Raw genomic sequence first — 16,110 nt, forward strand, 5'->3', positions numbered from 1 at the left:
GTTTACTTAATTTATTTTGTAGCTCCATGTAAAATCTAATGAAACAGTCAATAAATTAGATTTTTCAAAAACTGAAAAACTGATTTCAAATCTTTCAAAAGTTTTTGATCTCCTTTAGATTTTGTTTTCTCAATCACAAGGAGAGGAAGTCCTCTTACCAATTTTTGCCCATCTCCTTCCCATCTCTCTTTTTTCGTATGAGCTCTGTTGCTAACATGTTTTGCAAATACAGACGCATTTCGGTTTGCTGATTTTTTTTTACAAGAAATATCTGTCTAATTAGAGTAAACGAATGAGAATATCTGGGTGGTGTGCGACAATAAAGCAGAATTAAAGTGCTCTAGCAACGTTGCTTAATTAAAGGATTTTCCGGGAAAAGAAAAACAAAAAATTTCTCAGCTCTAGACAAATAAATAAATAACACTTTACAGCATGTAACAAAATATCGAATGGTCTTTATTTTCAGTTTTTGTGCATTTTTTTCTAACACTTTCCTAATTCTCAATGCGCCTAAAATGACGGTAAACAAACTTACCTTGAGCTCGGTTGAATGCTCCCCATCTTCATTTGTGTCTCCAACTCCAACAAAAGTGTAGCGGTGATCTAAAAATGTACTCTTTGTGACATTTTGATCAGTTCGCTCTGTCCGAGCTCAATTTTTCCTAACAAACTCATTTTTCCAGCAATACAAAATTTCAAGCAAAAGAAAAAAAAAACTACAAAAAAGAGCGCCGAATCACTCAAAAATATTCTTGTTTCTGAAAAATTGGGCAACCGTTGCAGCAAAAAATATCGCATGGGAGAATTATGAGTTTAGTTGAGTATAGCACAGCCCAGGTCGAGGTGGCCAGACTGAATTGAGCTCTGATCAGACCATCTTCGAGCGCACACATGTTCTCGGTGCGCTCGAATTACATGGTCTGGAAAAGGCTTCGAGCGCACTTTTGTCTGGACAATGGTCTGGAACTTGCCTGATCAGAGGCCACTTTGGTCTGGTACGGTCTGATCAGAGGTCACTTTGGTCTGGGACGGTCTGATCAGAGGCAGTTTCAAGCGCGCACTAGTCTGATCAGAGGCCGATTCGAGCGCACACTAGTCTGACCAGAGACCAAGTCGAGCGAATATTTTTCAAGATTTCTTTTGTTTTTTTTTACTGACATTTGTTGTCTCTCGTAATAGTTAATAATAAAGCACCATTCTGATCCGAACTCCATCTGAAAATCAGATGGGTTTGATCAGAATCAAGGGGTCCAGCTGATAACAACTGCCGGTCCCCTCAAGAAAAGATTTTGAATCAAAATCGATCAAGACGTTTTTATGCAAAGCTGTCTAAATTCATTTATTCAGTTAAAAACATAAATAAATGGCATTTTCAATAACTTTTTGAGCATTTTTTTGGTTTTAATTTCATTAGCAATTTTTTTTGATCGGTTTTTTGTTAGTTGAATATAAGATTGATAATATGGATTTTCATGAAATGAATATATTATAACGATATTGAGAGATTTGTTCAAGTTCAAAATCATTCTCTTATCGTACTATTTTGAACGCACTTTAGCACTTCCAAACAGAGCCAACTTGGAGCGCACTTTTGTCTGATCAGAGGAGATTTCGAGCGCACTTTTGTCTGATCAGAGGTGATTTCGAGCGCACTTTAGTCTGATTATAGGCTATTTCGTGCGCACTTCAGTCTGATCAGAGGCCGATTCGAGCGCACTTCGAGCACACAACGATCTTCGAGCGCACACTCGTGTGATCAGAGATCACTTCGGTCTGGGACGGTCTGATCAGAGGTCACACTTGTCTGGGATGGTCTGATCAGAGGCGATTTCGAGCGCGACCTCAACCTGGGAGAGCCTGGATCTCCAGAAAAGATATACGCTCAATCAAACGTGTTTTCATGAGCGTTCCAGTCAAAAAAGTTTACTTTTTTTTACAGCATTTGATGAAAATTTTTAACTTAAAATTTAAACATTGTGGAAATAAAAGATCTATTTGACTATTTTATCTAATATACCAATTAAATTGATACGCTAACTTTGAGAAATTTTCAATTATTTTTTGAACTTCAACACACAATCATTACTAGCTACCAATTTAGATCTGGTATGAAACCCTACCCCCGGTTCAGTAAGAAAACAGGCTGTGAATGTAACCGATCACGGCGGCAATTAGACCTATATAGATAGACTCCTCAAACATTAGCTTTTGAAGAAAGGATTTGGTAAACTATATCAACAGACAACTTATTGAAAAGCTACTCTAAACGTACATATCCCTGAATTTCTTTTTTCAAATCTTTAAACAATACAGACCACCAGCTTTGTTGCAGCGGTTGAACCTAAATGTTTTCTTTGAGGCTTTCTTGTTGACCAATTAGCGAAAAACTTTCAAGATGGCGCAGTTTTTTGACAAAATTCATGAGAGAAATTTTATGTTGACCACTTTAGCTACAGAAAAAAGTGAATCGACTTACGAAAAAACAACAGGCGTTTTCTTGTATGACAAGACTTTGCGTCCACCGAGTTTCATAAACGTCGGAGTCAACTCCGTTAAATTATGGTTAGAGTTCTGAGCACTCGGATTCACTTTATAGTAGTATACTCGAGCGAATAATTCAAGTTGACAACTTTCGTCCCCCTCCCCAACCCAACTTCTTAAATGTTTCACTTGGTCAACAACTTGTCCACTGTGTTATACAACAGATTTTTTATGAATTCTTGTACTCCGAGCAAACTGAAATAAGTCCAATATAAAATTGACAAAAAATAGCTTTAGCTAAAGCCCACTAAGCTGGTTAAATTGGTTAAACTGGTTAAAGCTGGTTAAGCTGGTTAAAACCCACTAAGCTTCTTTTAAAATCAATTTAAAATTTTCTTTGTAGAATTTTGTGACAAATACTTTGATTTGGATCGGTGATTAAATAATTTTCCCAAGCAATATTTTTTTTATAAAAATAAACGCTTAAGGTTCTGAACATTCAACGCCTTTTAATTAAAAAGTAAAGCTCCTGCCCGGTTTTTTAATCAAACAGAGTTCCATTCAGCAGCTTTAAGCGCTAATATTTCCTGTTTTTGAAGAACAAATCATACAATATTTCATACATTTGAAGTAGTCACACATTCTTTACGCTGTTTCCACAGCTTAAAGATGTTTTCTAAATAAATTTAAAACCTACTCTCATTCTTGATTCCCGGTCTTCATAACTCTAGTCTACTCTTCACGCATTCGCACACTGCGGATTTTGTCCACGACTTTATCGCCATGTTATCTATTTCTCTTCCAAAATGAAATCCAAGGAGTATAAATTTTTAAATCACACTTGTCGAATTTTTCTATAGATTTAGCGTTTAACCAAAAACATTTGACGCCGTCCTAAATTAAATAGAAAAATTCAGGTTTTCTCTTACTTAAGTTCTGCACTTCAAAACAGTTTTCAGGACATTTCAAACATAATTTTAACTTTCCTGACACGATATAACTAATTTTCAGCACTTTTCTTATTAGCTTAAGCAACTCAACTATAACTTCGTCCGGATCTCAATGTAAACATTTTCAAAATTTTATTCGTACAGTTCCAGCAGTTTTACCTGACAAATAGTCAAAATTTGTCTCCGACACCTATAGAACTCTACAGCACGTATCTTGCATTTTTTCAACAAAACAAACTTCCCACAATTTTCCTGCTTTCTCGATAAACTCAGTAATATTACACATTTCAACATTTTTTTTCATACTAATGAAAATCAAGAACTACCTGAATTACTGTGACAAAAGTTTTTTCAAATTTTTTTTTGTAATTTTTTTGTTATCGTTTTTATTTTTTGTTCTTATTATCATCATTCATTTTTGTCACCGAAAATGTTTTTACTCTTTTTGTTCTCAATCTTTTTCAAATCTACTTCTAGCTTGAAACAACTTTTCATCCTATTCTATAAAGTTACCCCACCATTATACTTCATTGGGCTTGCTTCTCTGATTCTCAAATAAGTTTCAATACTTCTAATTTTTAAAATTTGTAGGACTTTAGGATATCTATTGTTTTTGCATAAGTTCCTTTTGGTAGTTGAAACTGATCTGAAAATCATAATTTCTAAAACTGAAAATCGTAATCTAAAACTGTAATTTCTTCTAAAATCGTAAGTTCTTCTAAAACTGAAGCTTGCCATGCAATTATTAGTAATACTATTTCTTTTAGTAAAATTTTAATTTCTGTAGTTTATTTTTTTTGCAATTTTTTCTTTTGCTATTATTCTTTTCGTCATAACTTTTGATACCAACTATGTTACTCTCATCATTTTTGAAAATAATACCATTCTTACCTTCGTAATTATTTTACTCTCACTCTTTCCCATGATGCTTACTGCTGGATTTTTTTCCTTTTAGGGATTTTAATTTTTTCAGGATAGCAGAGTCAGTCAATGTTAGTACTCACATTAGAAGCATTTTCTTACTGACACGTTCGTTAAATATCAAAAGTATTGTTTTTATTTAAATTTTGTCCACTATTCTTATTTTTTTCAATAATTTCGGGACTGCTAAAATCGTTTAATCTGATGTCAGTAATCAGAATGTTATTAATCAGTTTTTTGTAGTATGACCTTAAAGATAATTGGTTCTCCGTTCTCGTTACAAAGGGTAATTCTATTCTAAATTATGTTGCCAATAATAATATTGCAATCAGATCGTTTATTAAACCTAATTTTGCAATTACTACAATTGCCATTCATTATTAGCTTCACTAAATTTATTATCTTTCTATGTCCTTAATGCTGTTCCTCTTAAACATTTTGTACACGGCTTTATTTCAAATGATAGAGATTTACATTGTTGTTCTTAGAGATCTCGTTGTTGAAAGAAATTGTTATTATTTTAAATCTGATATTATTTTGTTTCCCCTCAAGGTTTTTAGTTAAAATTAATTTAATTACAATTATCAACATGTATTTTATGAATCTTATCAATTTTGCCATTTTCAATAGTTTTTAATACCCATTTCACGACAATTATGTATAACAAAAATCAGTGTTCTTAGTAGTATCTGATTTCAAACTCGCTTTGCTAACACATGAGCACAATTGCGAATATCTGATTGCGAACGTACAAAAAATTTTTTTGTCCATACCCAGTTTTTTCTGCTCATGTGCAGAGTTTTAGAGTTTTATCTATTCACATTCAGCCTCCCAGGAGAAACTGTAGTGCGTTCAAATCCAGTTCTTCATTCGTTCATCTATATTCATCTATGTTTAATTTTGATACGCCTAGCCATCCCCCTTGTGCAGCATCTTATGACCACACATGAAAGTTTTTGGTCTGGGATCTCACCCTGGGAAGCATTTTTGGTCTTGAAAGTTCCACGCGTGAAGGAGATTGTACATTTATTTATATCCTTCATGATATAATGATTGCTATTACTTTATCACAGTTGGCAAGTTGCTCAAATCCAAAAGCAATTCCAAGTTGATGATGGACTTCAGGAGGACGATAACAAACTTGCGGATACTTTGTTAGTCTTTTTTCTTGCGCTTATAACAGTCTCATACTTTAATATGTAGCTAGCTAATTAGACTAGGATTTCGGCCATTTTTGTCGCCCTTCTTGGCATAGCAATCATTAAGAGACATGAAGGCAGAAAAAAGATGAAATCAAAAATACGAGGCCGAGTTTTGGTACAGTTTCAGATTTACTTCGTAGTTATCTGTGGGTAGCACATTATTTCATCATGTAGATATATAACTGTTGATATCACAAGGGAAAAACAATTGATATCAACCGTGTACTTAAAGAATTTTATACAAATCTGGTACTGACCCGGGCCGATGTTTCACTCCGATTTCACCCCTAATTAGCGGGGATTGAGGTGTAATCCATTTTCCACTCCTACTTATCCGGGAAAAGAGTGTATGAGTGTGATTTTTCAAAATTACACTGATATTACACTCTCTATCCACTCTTTTTACACTCTTACATCCTTGTTGTTCCTTCACAAACCACTTCCTTTGATGACACTTGTTGAATACTCGGGTTGAGATGTGAGGGCGTGTAAAGAGAAAATTAGATAAGAAATGCGCTGCATGTGTCGAATTTATGCAAAGCATACGCCGAAAGTGCGCTGAACGTGGTGAAAAACTTCTGTTTTTGGCAAATGTCGACTCATTTCTTACGAAAAATTTAACAGTCTTTTACAAAATATCTGTTGGATATTTTTCACCACTTCCAAAAACATACCCTATAAACAGTCAAGACACTTCTTACAAAAATGCAGCATAATTTTTGGCAATTTCTATGGGTAAATTCAACTTTTCAAAATTTCCAAATGTTTTTCACAGAATTTCAGCACTTCAGAAAAAAGAGATTTTCAGTGCTGTCAGACCGTTCTTTACATACGCGCAAAATTGTTGATTACATTGAAGTCAGCATATTTGCACGTTCATCTTTTGCAGCTATGAAGAGCAAATAACCAATCAAAATGAGCGTTGGTTTTTATGAAAATGCAGAAAATTTTTTGGGAAGGAGAACAAATGATAAGCGTCAAACTTTCATCATAGCTAATCGGAGGAAAACAATTACAATTAAGTTACCTGTTTTCATTCAATCAAGTAATCTTAAGTCATTCAATATACTCCACCTACAAGAACTGCTTCATTTTAAGAATTGACAAAACTTGGCAGTCTCTTGGCATTTTTCCAACTAATTTTATAGCTGGAGTGCTCTGATGCAATGCTGTTTAATCTTTCACCGGTGCTGCTTCTCCATTTACTCAAGCAGAACATCTTTTAAATTCCGTAATTCCAAAAAGCAGACTTATGAAAAATCCTTTGCTCCACCCATGAAAAGACCATGCTCGACAGGCTGGGACCAGCGCTGTAAAAACTTTTAGTGGAAAAATCTCAATAATTTTGCGCTCAACGTCTTTACAATTTGTAAGGAATGCGTTAGAAATTCATCACAATAAGTGGATAATTATGTAGGAATTGTCAGCTGAAAAAAAACGTTTCTTTCGGCGTTTGTCATCTCATCTCATTGATATTTTTCAGTAGGAACCTCGATCCGTGTTACTAGCAGATGAAATAATCTGTTCTCGCACATTAAATACAGAAATTGTACCTAAAACATGCCGTCTGAATAACGGATTGGACTTTTTTTATCACCTGTTTCTTGCTAGGGTTGCTACACAAAGAAGGAGTAGAAACGAGTGTGGTGACTGTTGCAGTTGCAAAAAGATTTGATTGAAATTTTTATCACATTTTTTATCGCATTCTCGAAGTTTTTCAAACAACTGAGCTTGGCCTCGATAACTTTACACCTTGTCATACGGCAATGGATGCCCTTCACATATCCATGTCCGTATTTAGTTCTCAATTTCATTATTTAGTTCCATTTGAAGGGCAAGTGCTACTCTTATTTCAGAGTTTACTCCTCCCAACTTTACTTCCTCCCATTTTTAGTAATCTAATGTCTGTTCACACTGTCTATGCAGGAAATTCATTTGTTCATACTATAAACAAATAAGTTACTTCCTTGTTCGTGATCGAGTTGAACAAACCTTATTTCTTAAATAGTAATCATTTTGATTTCAGTCTCCCATTTGCAGCGCTAGAACTCAGTTTAATTTAAATCTTGCAAAACGCTTTTCAATTAAGCTCAGTAATTTCGAGGAGTGCCAATCGCACCGCGATTGACCATTCTAGATATTAGTAAATCAGATATAAGAAATTGGCTTGCCACTTGCGGCGCAATTGCCCACTTTGATTTGTAATAAAACATTCGCAACTCAATTGGATCCACCCATCGCAATCGAGTATAACATGGCGCAGTCAGCAGCGGACTCTAAGAAGACACCACTTCACATAGAGGTATTTTGGGAAAAGCCGACAGCAACACCTCCTCTGACGTGGGACAAATGGACACAACAGTGGAAACTGGCTCTACTAGCTAAAGAGGGAATCCCATTAGACAATCTGTTAAAAGATCCTCCTTCAACAGTAACTTACCCACCTGAACCAATCTATGAAGAACCAGTAGAAAACCATACACAAGCGACGGAAAGAGATCGGAAAGTCCGCAATCAACAATTGAAGGCAAACTGGCAAAATCGCTGTAAAAAGGTTGAGGAGATTGGGATTTTGTATGGAGATAAACCGTGGGGAATTTGCGAGTAAAAAACTATATCTTTGTTGTATTTGAGTATTGGAACGGAGGGACGACGAATTTTCAAGAGTTAGCACCCCCACTTCCAAATAGAGAAACAACCTTTCAAAGAATTGGGGCAGGCAATGGAGGATTCTTTCACGAAAGTTCGGAACATAACTTACGATCGTTTTGTTTTCTATTCCTGTAAGCAGCACAAAGGAGAGTCTGTGGAAAGTTTCTATGCTCGTCTCATAGAACTAGCGGAAAATTGTAACCTAGGTAGTGAAGAAACTACCTTGCTTTGCGATGCATTCATATTGAATATGATTGATCACGAGACTCAAAAAGAACTGTTGAAAGAAACAGTCGAGCCATCCAAAGCATTGGAGATAGCTATACAAATGGAGATCGGAGCGCAGAATCAAAAAAAGATAAACCAGAATTTGATGTCGGGCACAAACTCTGTGAATTCAATCAACAGTAACCAAATACGCAATCGCAACGCGAAGGCTCAACAAACCAAGCGAGATTTCACGCGATACGCAACTATGCCCCAGAATTACCAATACACAAGCACTTGAAAGAATTGTGGCCTTCGTTGAAGTCATAACCATAAGAAGATTTCCCCGCGAATGGTAAGAAATTCAATAATTGTGGCATTATTGGCCATTTCGCAAGAAAATGCCGCAAACCGAAAAAGTCACAGGGACAAACACAGAAAGCCCAACAAACGAACGTCAATCAAATTGACCAGTCTCACGAAAAGAGTGATGATGAAGAATCCGTCAATTACATAACAAGCTACCAACAACTGTGTGAGCAGGAGTAGTAATAGGGTGAGAAAGTCTCCCCGGGGGGGTGTAGACCCCATGTATTAAGATAGGGTATAGGAGTAATTTTTGAGAGAGGGTCTACACTAATGTATTAAGATAGGGTATAGGCGGCGTACATGTATTAGGATTAGTAATAGCGGCCGCCACGTATTAAGATTAGTAATAGCGGCCGCCACGTATTAAGATTAGTAATAGCGGCCGCCACGTATTAAATCTAGTAATAGCGGCCGCCACGTGTTAAGATTAGTTATAGCGGCCGCCACGTATTAAGATTAGGAATATCCTCCGCAATGTATTAAGATTGGGGATAAATCTAGGGGTGTTCCAGGGGGTGAGTAGTAAGGTGGGAGCAGATCAGGGTGATTTTTCGGAGCCACTTGTCACGTGATTTTAGAGGTCATTTAGGGATTATTAGGGAATTATACATGCAGCGCGCAGGGAATTGCACAGTCAGCGCGTACGTACAGGCGGGGAATTATACATGCAGCGCGCAGGGAATTGTACAGTCAGCGCGTACGTACACGCGGGGAATTGTACAGGCAGCGCGCAGGGAATTGTACAGTCAGCGCGTACGTACAGGCGGGGAATTGTACAGGCAGCGCGCATTAACGGATAATTTCCCTCGCAGTAAACTTCAACATTTTTTGGTTTAACCACAGCAATGTATTAAGATTAGGTGTAGCCGCCGCAATGTATTAAGATTAGGTATAGCCGCCGCAATGTATTAAGATTAGGTATAGCCGCCGCAATGTATTAAGATTAGGTATAGCCGCCGCAATGTATTAAGATTAGGTATAGCCGCCGCAATGTATTAAGATTAGGTATAGCCGCCGCAATGTATTAAGATTAGGTATAGCCGACCCTAAATAGCAAGATGGCGCAGTGGAAGCGTGCTGGGCTCATAACCCAGAGGTCGGTAGATCGAAACTACCTCTTGCTGATCTGGCATTGTCACAGTACTAGTGGACTTTTGCGCGCTCATAACATGGAAAAAAGTTAAATAAAAGGAAAAAAAATTGAATTAATAAGTACAAAATAACAGACACAGTACAAATTAAGCACATGCAAATACAAATTTAATCAAACGTTTACATGATGATAGTACAAAAGAAAAGAGTATTAAAGTACATTTAGCCGAGTAGTTAATAAAGTCGACAACAAAAATTTGAGTAACTAACGAAGAATTAAGGAATTTAGAAAAAAATTACTGTCGACTTTATTACACTTCGACGTATTTTACATTAAATTTATCTAATTCACATATAATTACTTATAAATTTTAAAACATGAACGTCATGAACCTTGTTCAGATTTGTTTGAAAAAATTTAAATAGTTGAAATGCTGCAAATATTGTGTAAAATCCACACAAATTATCAGTTTTCTGAGCTGGTTGTTGTATCATTTTCTGATACTTTTTATTCAAAAATTTGTATTTTGTGATTGGACGAGCCAAAGAATCAGCATAGTAATAAGTTCGATTGAGTCGAGCAATCATTATCCAACGCTCTCCAGCTTCACTGCTCGGAGAAGTAATGATGATAGCAAAACTGAATGTGGGTAGCCTTGGAACACAATCTGCTTGAAACGATCCAATATAGCGGTATTTGAGTTCTGGGATTCGTTCAATAATCTGTATCAGGGAAGTGTTATCCATGACAAACAATTTGTCTCTGCTTTATTTCGCAAGTACCATTAACACACGGATTTCGAACTGTACAGTCAAGCTGAAAAGACTCATTCTCTTCATAAAAGCAACAATCATTGGACTTTTTTTTCTTGCTCTAATAAAAGGTTGCTTGACTTTTTAATTTTGTCAACAGAATTGTTATGGGATTTGGGGTAGAATAAAATAATTATAAAAAGAAGTACCAGAAAAATTAGGAGAGGAACGTAAACAAAAAAGTTCGAATTAGTTCGCCCCCAGTTAACGTCCATTTTAAGAAATTATTTGGTGAAGAGAATGGCAACTGGGTGACGATAATATATAACCCAAAAATGTTCCAATGCAGAAAGCAATGATGTAAAACCCATAAAAAACTGAAAAAAATATGAAAAAATTTTCGTTAACGCAAAAATCTTCAGACATTTTTAGCAACCGTTCCGAACTGATCAATTTTAACAGTGGACATCCTTTCTCCTAGAACAATTAATTTTGTCACGCTTCTTAGCGGGCGGTCGAAAAACATTTCTAATCGGATACTTTCACCGCTGAGCTCAGGATAATGAATACTTTCTCCAGCATCTTGAAGTGAAGTGAGATCAAATACAAGCACGTAATGGTTCTGAAATAGATTATGTGGTAACGCGGGAATCTCTTCTTTAAAATTCATTGCTTTCATTGTTGTTACATATGCCCTACAGTCAATGGTTGTATCAACTGATACTATAGCTCTACCTCCTCGAACAATTCTTAGTTCTCGTAAACCAAATTTCTGATAATGGAAAGGATTTTCTTGAAAATGTCCTGTGAATGCTGAATTTGTGTTCATCGCAATAGCTACTCTTCTGATTGGAGCATTGTTAAAAACTTTTTCCTGAATAAACTGGTTCTGTCCTGAAGGAATAATAAATGTGCGTGCAATTGTTTCCATAAAGTTGTAACAAGCAGGTTGATGAGTTAATTGATATTTGATAGTCTGGTGATACACTTCGTTAACAACAACACGTCTTGTAAACAGGGAACAGTCAAGAACTTTAAGGGAGACGTGAGGATTGTAGGAGATCATGTAAAAATTGGGTCTTGCACGAATCAATTTCAGTCTAACTTTTGTATTTGGAAGCAGTAACTTTTCACATTGGAACAAATCAATTGCTAATTTACCGTAATAAGTAGTTCCATTTTTCAGCAAAAGTTCTTCCTCTCGATCTATAAAAGGGCTTTTCTCAAAATCGCTGGTTTCTTTTTCAAATTCATATCCATGACAAGCCAAAATACCTTCATTATTTCTTGTGGAAGCGTTAAATTCATTGGAAATTATAGCTTTGTGTCCATAGAGACCATTTGAGTTGTACACCTGTTGATTGTTCAGATACACCTCACAGTTGGAAAACAGCGAGTGCAATAAATTGTTGACGTGAGTTAGATAATGTAAATCATCATCTGTGAAAGACATTCCCATATCTGCTTTTCCATGCTCGTCTTTTTTCATAAAGTCATCAAACAATCTTCCCTTTTGTAATCCAACTATGATTTGAAGGTGGATATCTCTCATATCAAGATATATGCTTCTATCTGTTTCAAACTCGAACTCAATGCTGCTTTCATCCAATGAAGTACTGGGATAAACTTCTTGAACGTGAGAAGATTGAATTGGTTCCAAAACAGGAATTTTGTCAAAAATCTCCAAGCAAGAGTTCGTAAAGTGACCATAACGAAAGTTGCTATCGTTTGTTGATCTAGTATTCATTTTAGCTTAGAAAAAATATCTCTTCTAGTTCGACGACGTCGACTGGTTTTTGGGGTAATTCTTCGAATTATGCGCCGTTTCCTAATTTTTCCACCACCTAGCTGTTTACGTAATGTTTTCTTTCCAACATCTGCAGCCATAGATTTGAGTTTTTTCTTTCCAGTTAGAACATTTCCAATTTCTGGTGCAGCTATATCAAGCAAATCAGCACCAACTCTTTTTGCTGCTGGGACAACATATCTCCTCAAGAATGGAATAGCTGTCCTCCCAATTGTTTGTGCTAACGCTCCGAATCCTCTTCCCCTCTGTCTTGAATAACCACGAAAATACGGTAAATCACTATCAGCAACCATTTTCTACAACTTTAAATCTAAAAATGATTGTGAGAAGTTTTTCTAAACATTAGTACCGCTCTTGTCACACCAACAGAGTTGAAAGGAACTTTTTCACCATAAGAGTCCCGGAGCTCGATTTTTATGCTGTGGAATGAGTTTTTTAGAAACTTTTTTAAATTGTAAGTTTGGAAAATTTTGATAATTCATGTATTGTCCCGTTGAGATGATATCTCCATTCTTAACTTTTGATATAAACGGAATGCATCGAAAAAGAGCAGCTTTTGTATCACCCACAATATTGTATTCAACAATATCACTATATATCATTAAGGTGTGTATTCGTACAATGTCATAAGGAAACTTGGGAAAATGTGGACCACCACCACTCATGAAAACACCCATACCATAAACAGCTTCTTCGCATCCAAAGACATGACAAAGATCGGCACTAAAAATGACAAGTAAAGAGTTCTGATTTGGAAGACTCAAAGAAATTCGCTGTGTAATTTTGTTAACGTGTAACTTGATGGGCGTTTTTTCATATTTTTCACGTTCCTGAATTTTTCTAGTCATTTCATTGACAATATCAGAGATCGAGGGGTATAGACCTGGATCAAGTGTGTAATAATCCGATGGTTTTGTATCTGGTGTTGCTTCATCTAGATAGACGAATTTACCCTCTGTTATGTTTTGGTACAAGGAACGATACGACAGTTCTGTTATCGCTACCTCCCATTCTCCATCAAGATTAATTTGTTCAGGTAGAAAATTCGTGAAAGAACTTAGTGTATTGTTTGGGTAACAATCAAACGACGCATTGGAAACCAACTCAACAGTGAAAGAACTCATCTTTAAATGATACACTTTGAAAGCTCTTGTTCATAAAATTTACCTAGAATTTCATCACCTTGTTCTCCACAAAGGTTTTAGGTTGGCGGTTTAAAAGTAGCAACTTTAACAATTTTGAATATTTCATTTGTGAACTGTGATTTATAACCTTTTCTGAATGGAATATCTTTTTTTGATATACGAACATTTTCACCAACTTTAAAACGTGGTCGTTTATATTGGTTAATTGGGTTTCTGTAAAAAATTGACAAAAAGTCTTTGTTTGTTACATTTTTTGGAGCTTTACCTGTTGAGCGATTAACTCTTGTGTTCATAGTTTTGACAAAGGAATCCATTTTTCTCATGTATTTGTCACCATTTTCTTCCATATAGCGATAAATAATGTTTTTCAGGGATTTAATGGCTCGTTCTGCTACAGCAGCTTTCGTTTCACTTCTAGTAGAGTAAATTTTAATTTTCTTGTCCATACAAAACTTTCGAAACTCACCACTAAACTCTGTTCCCTGGTCAACCCATACTTTCGCGGGCATACTTTTTTTACGCAACATTTTTTTGAAAGCTACAACTGCATCGGTAGAGTACTTTGACTTCATTGGTTGCACACGAACAAAGCGAGAAAAGACGTCAACACATACTAATAAATACTTCACTCCATTATTAGTATCCGATAATTTATCCATAAAAGCTAGATCGAGACACCAGATCTCATTGATTCGCTTAGCAAATGCTGGTAATCTTTTGAAATGTCGTGTTGCATGACGATACTTTGTGTAGGAATCTTTACTGTGTAGAAAGTAGGCAACTTTCTTTTTGGATAACCCACTTGCCTTTTTTAGATTTTTAATTGATCCATATGCGGCTTTTCCATCTCTATACAGCCTTTGTAGCTTGGCTTTTTCAGATTTTGAAAGGAATCCAGCTCCCTCTGTCTTTGCTTTTGGCATCTTTGTTTATTACTTTTTGCGGATTTATTCCGGTAGCATCAAGTATTGTGTAATATATGTCGGGAAAATCAACGTTCTTTCTTTTTAATGCAAAAATAAAATCTGCAAAAGCTACTTCTGTATCTCTTCCATCTAATAAAATTGTGTCGTTGAGAGATAGCTTGACTCGCGGTGAATTCAAAATTTGATCTACAATTGATTCGTTCTTTAAAGATCTGGTTTTGTTGCTGATTTCCTTGTAATTAGAGTTCAAATGTGTTGGGACAGAAACTGGTTTCTGCTCAAAAGTGTCCAACTTTTTAACTTCTAATTTGAATTTTTGTTCGTAAAGGTGTTGAGGAATCAAAACAAACTGTTCCATTTCAAGACAATCCATTAATGATAGATGGTGTCAAAATTGATATGAGCTCTATTCCTTTTCGTGAACTTAAAATTGCTCTTCTTTTATTTATTCCGGTTCTTTTTAGCACGAGTTGATGAATTTCGTCTCTGTACTTTATTACGTCTTGTTTTTGTATTTCCTGTAGTTGTCCCCCGAGAAGGTTTACTATGCATTCGTTTAGAAACTGAATGAAATCTTTTGGACAATTTCTTAGGAACAATTTCTTGAAGTTCTGGGAATACGTTTGGAACGTTATCAGCGTAGAGAGATGTTGTGTGTTCATCGTTCAAAAAAGTAATCTCTTGTTTCGTTTTAGGGAGAAAAAAAATAGTGGGAATAGAACCACTGTTTCTGCAAAATCTAAGAGAGTCGACTGTTTTCGGAGTTAAATCAATGAGTAAGTGACCATACGGGATTGAAGTAGCTTTTGTATACCAATCTTTTAATTGTGATCCTAACCCGAGCTGTTGACTAAGAGTGTTAATCTGGAGAACATCTCTAGGAGACTTGAATAAAACTATATGAGTATTTTGTAACTCAATATCTCTTCCCAACCTACTCTGATGAAAAAGATTATGCTTTATATATATTGTACTAAGACCTTTGTGTCTTCCAGCTGTCGCGATATTAACAAATTCTTTCGAGCTTGAGATTTCTTCACAAGAATCATCAAAAATCAGCAAATACTTTGTTCCATTCTTGGGTAGACTCTGAATGAACTCAAAGTCAACTCCTTGAATAAATTGAATGTTTTTAATGTTTTTGGACATTAGACCGTAAAGTGATTGATAATGTTGATAAAAATAGTAAATTTTATCAAAATCGGGTTGAAAAGTTCCAATAATTAGCCAATCATGGATAAGATGAGATTTTCCAGACCCGCTTGGTCCCACCAATGAAATAAAAATGCGTTCCTTAGTAGAGATTATTTTGTTCATAGTTTAGGAGAAGGTAAAATATAACCGACTGTACTAGATAAGATAGCAATCCAAACTGTTGTTTCTTCACAGGCTTCGGCAAGAGTTATTCTTACTATACAGCACGCTAATATTAACAGAATAACAAAAAATTGGGACAAAAAAACCACCAGAGATCTATTACAAGTCTGTCCAAAACATTTCCACGATTGTCGTTCCTGGTTATTATCATCAAAGACAAAATTACCTAAATTTAAACCGTTATCTGTATGCTCGGTCATTTATACCTTATTTTTAAGGGAAAATCAA

At 35.7% G+C, this 16,110-nt stretch overlaps 1 protein-coding gene and 1 non-coding gene across 2 annotated transcripts in view; one reads left to right on the forward strand and one right to left on the reverse strand.

Moving 5' to 3' along the window:
• Positions 1 to 238, reverse strand: part of LOC142340291 (uncharacterized) — a 3,225-nt gene extending 2,987 nt beyond the window's left edge. Inside the window, exon 1 of the mRNA XM_075390866.1 lies at positions 159 to 238. Coding sequence (XP_075246981.1) covers positions 159 to 238 — 80 coding nt within the window. The remainder of the gene's footprint in view (positions 1 to 158) is intronic.
• A 9,596-nt stretch (positions 239 to 9,834) lies between these two features.
• On the forward strand, positions 9,835 to 9,906 carry Trnam-cau (transfer RNA methionine (anticodon CAU)). Its single transcript has one exon. It is a non-coding gene; the product is annotated as a tRNA-Met (tRNA).
• Positions 9,907 to 16,110: the final 6,204 nt, after the last annotated feature.

The sequence above is a fragment of the Convolutriloba macropyga genome, chromosome 5, assembly GCF_964194025.1.
Source record: "Convolutriloba macropyga chromosome 5, txConMacr16.3, whole genome shotgun sequence".
Lineage (NCBI taxonomy): Eukaryota > Metazoa > Xenacoelomorpha > Acoela > Convolutidae > Convolutriloba > Convolutriloba macropyga.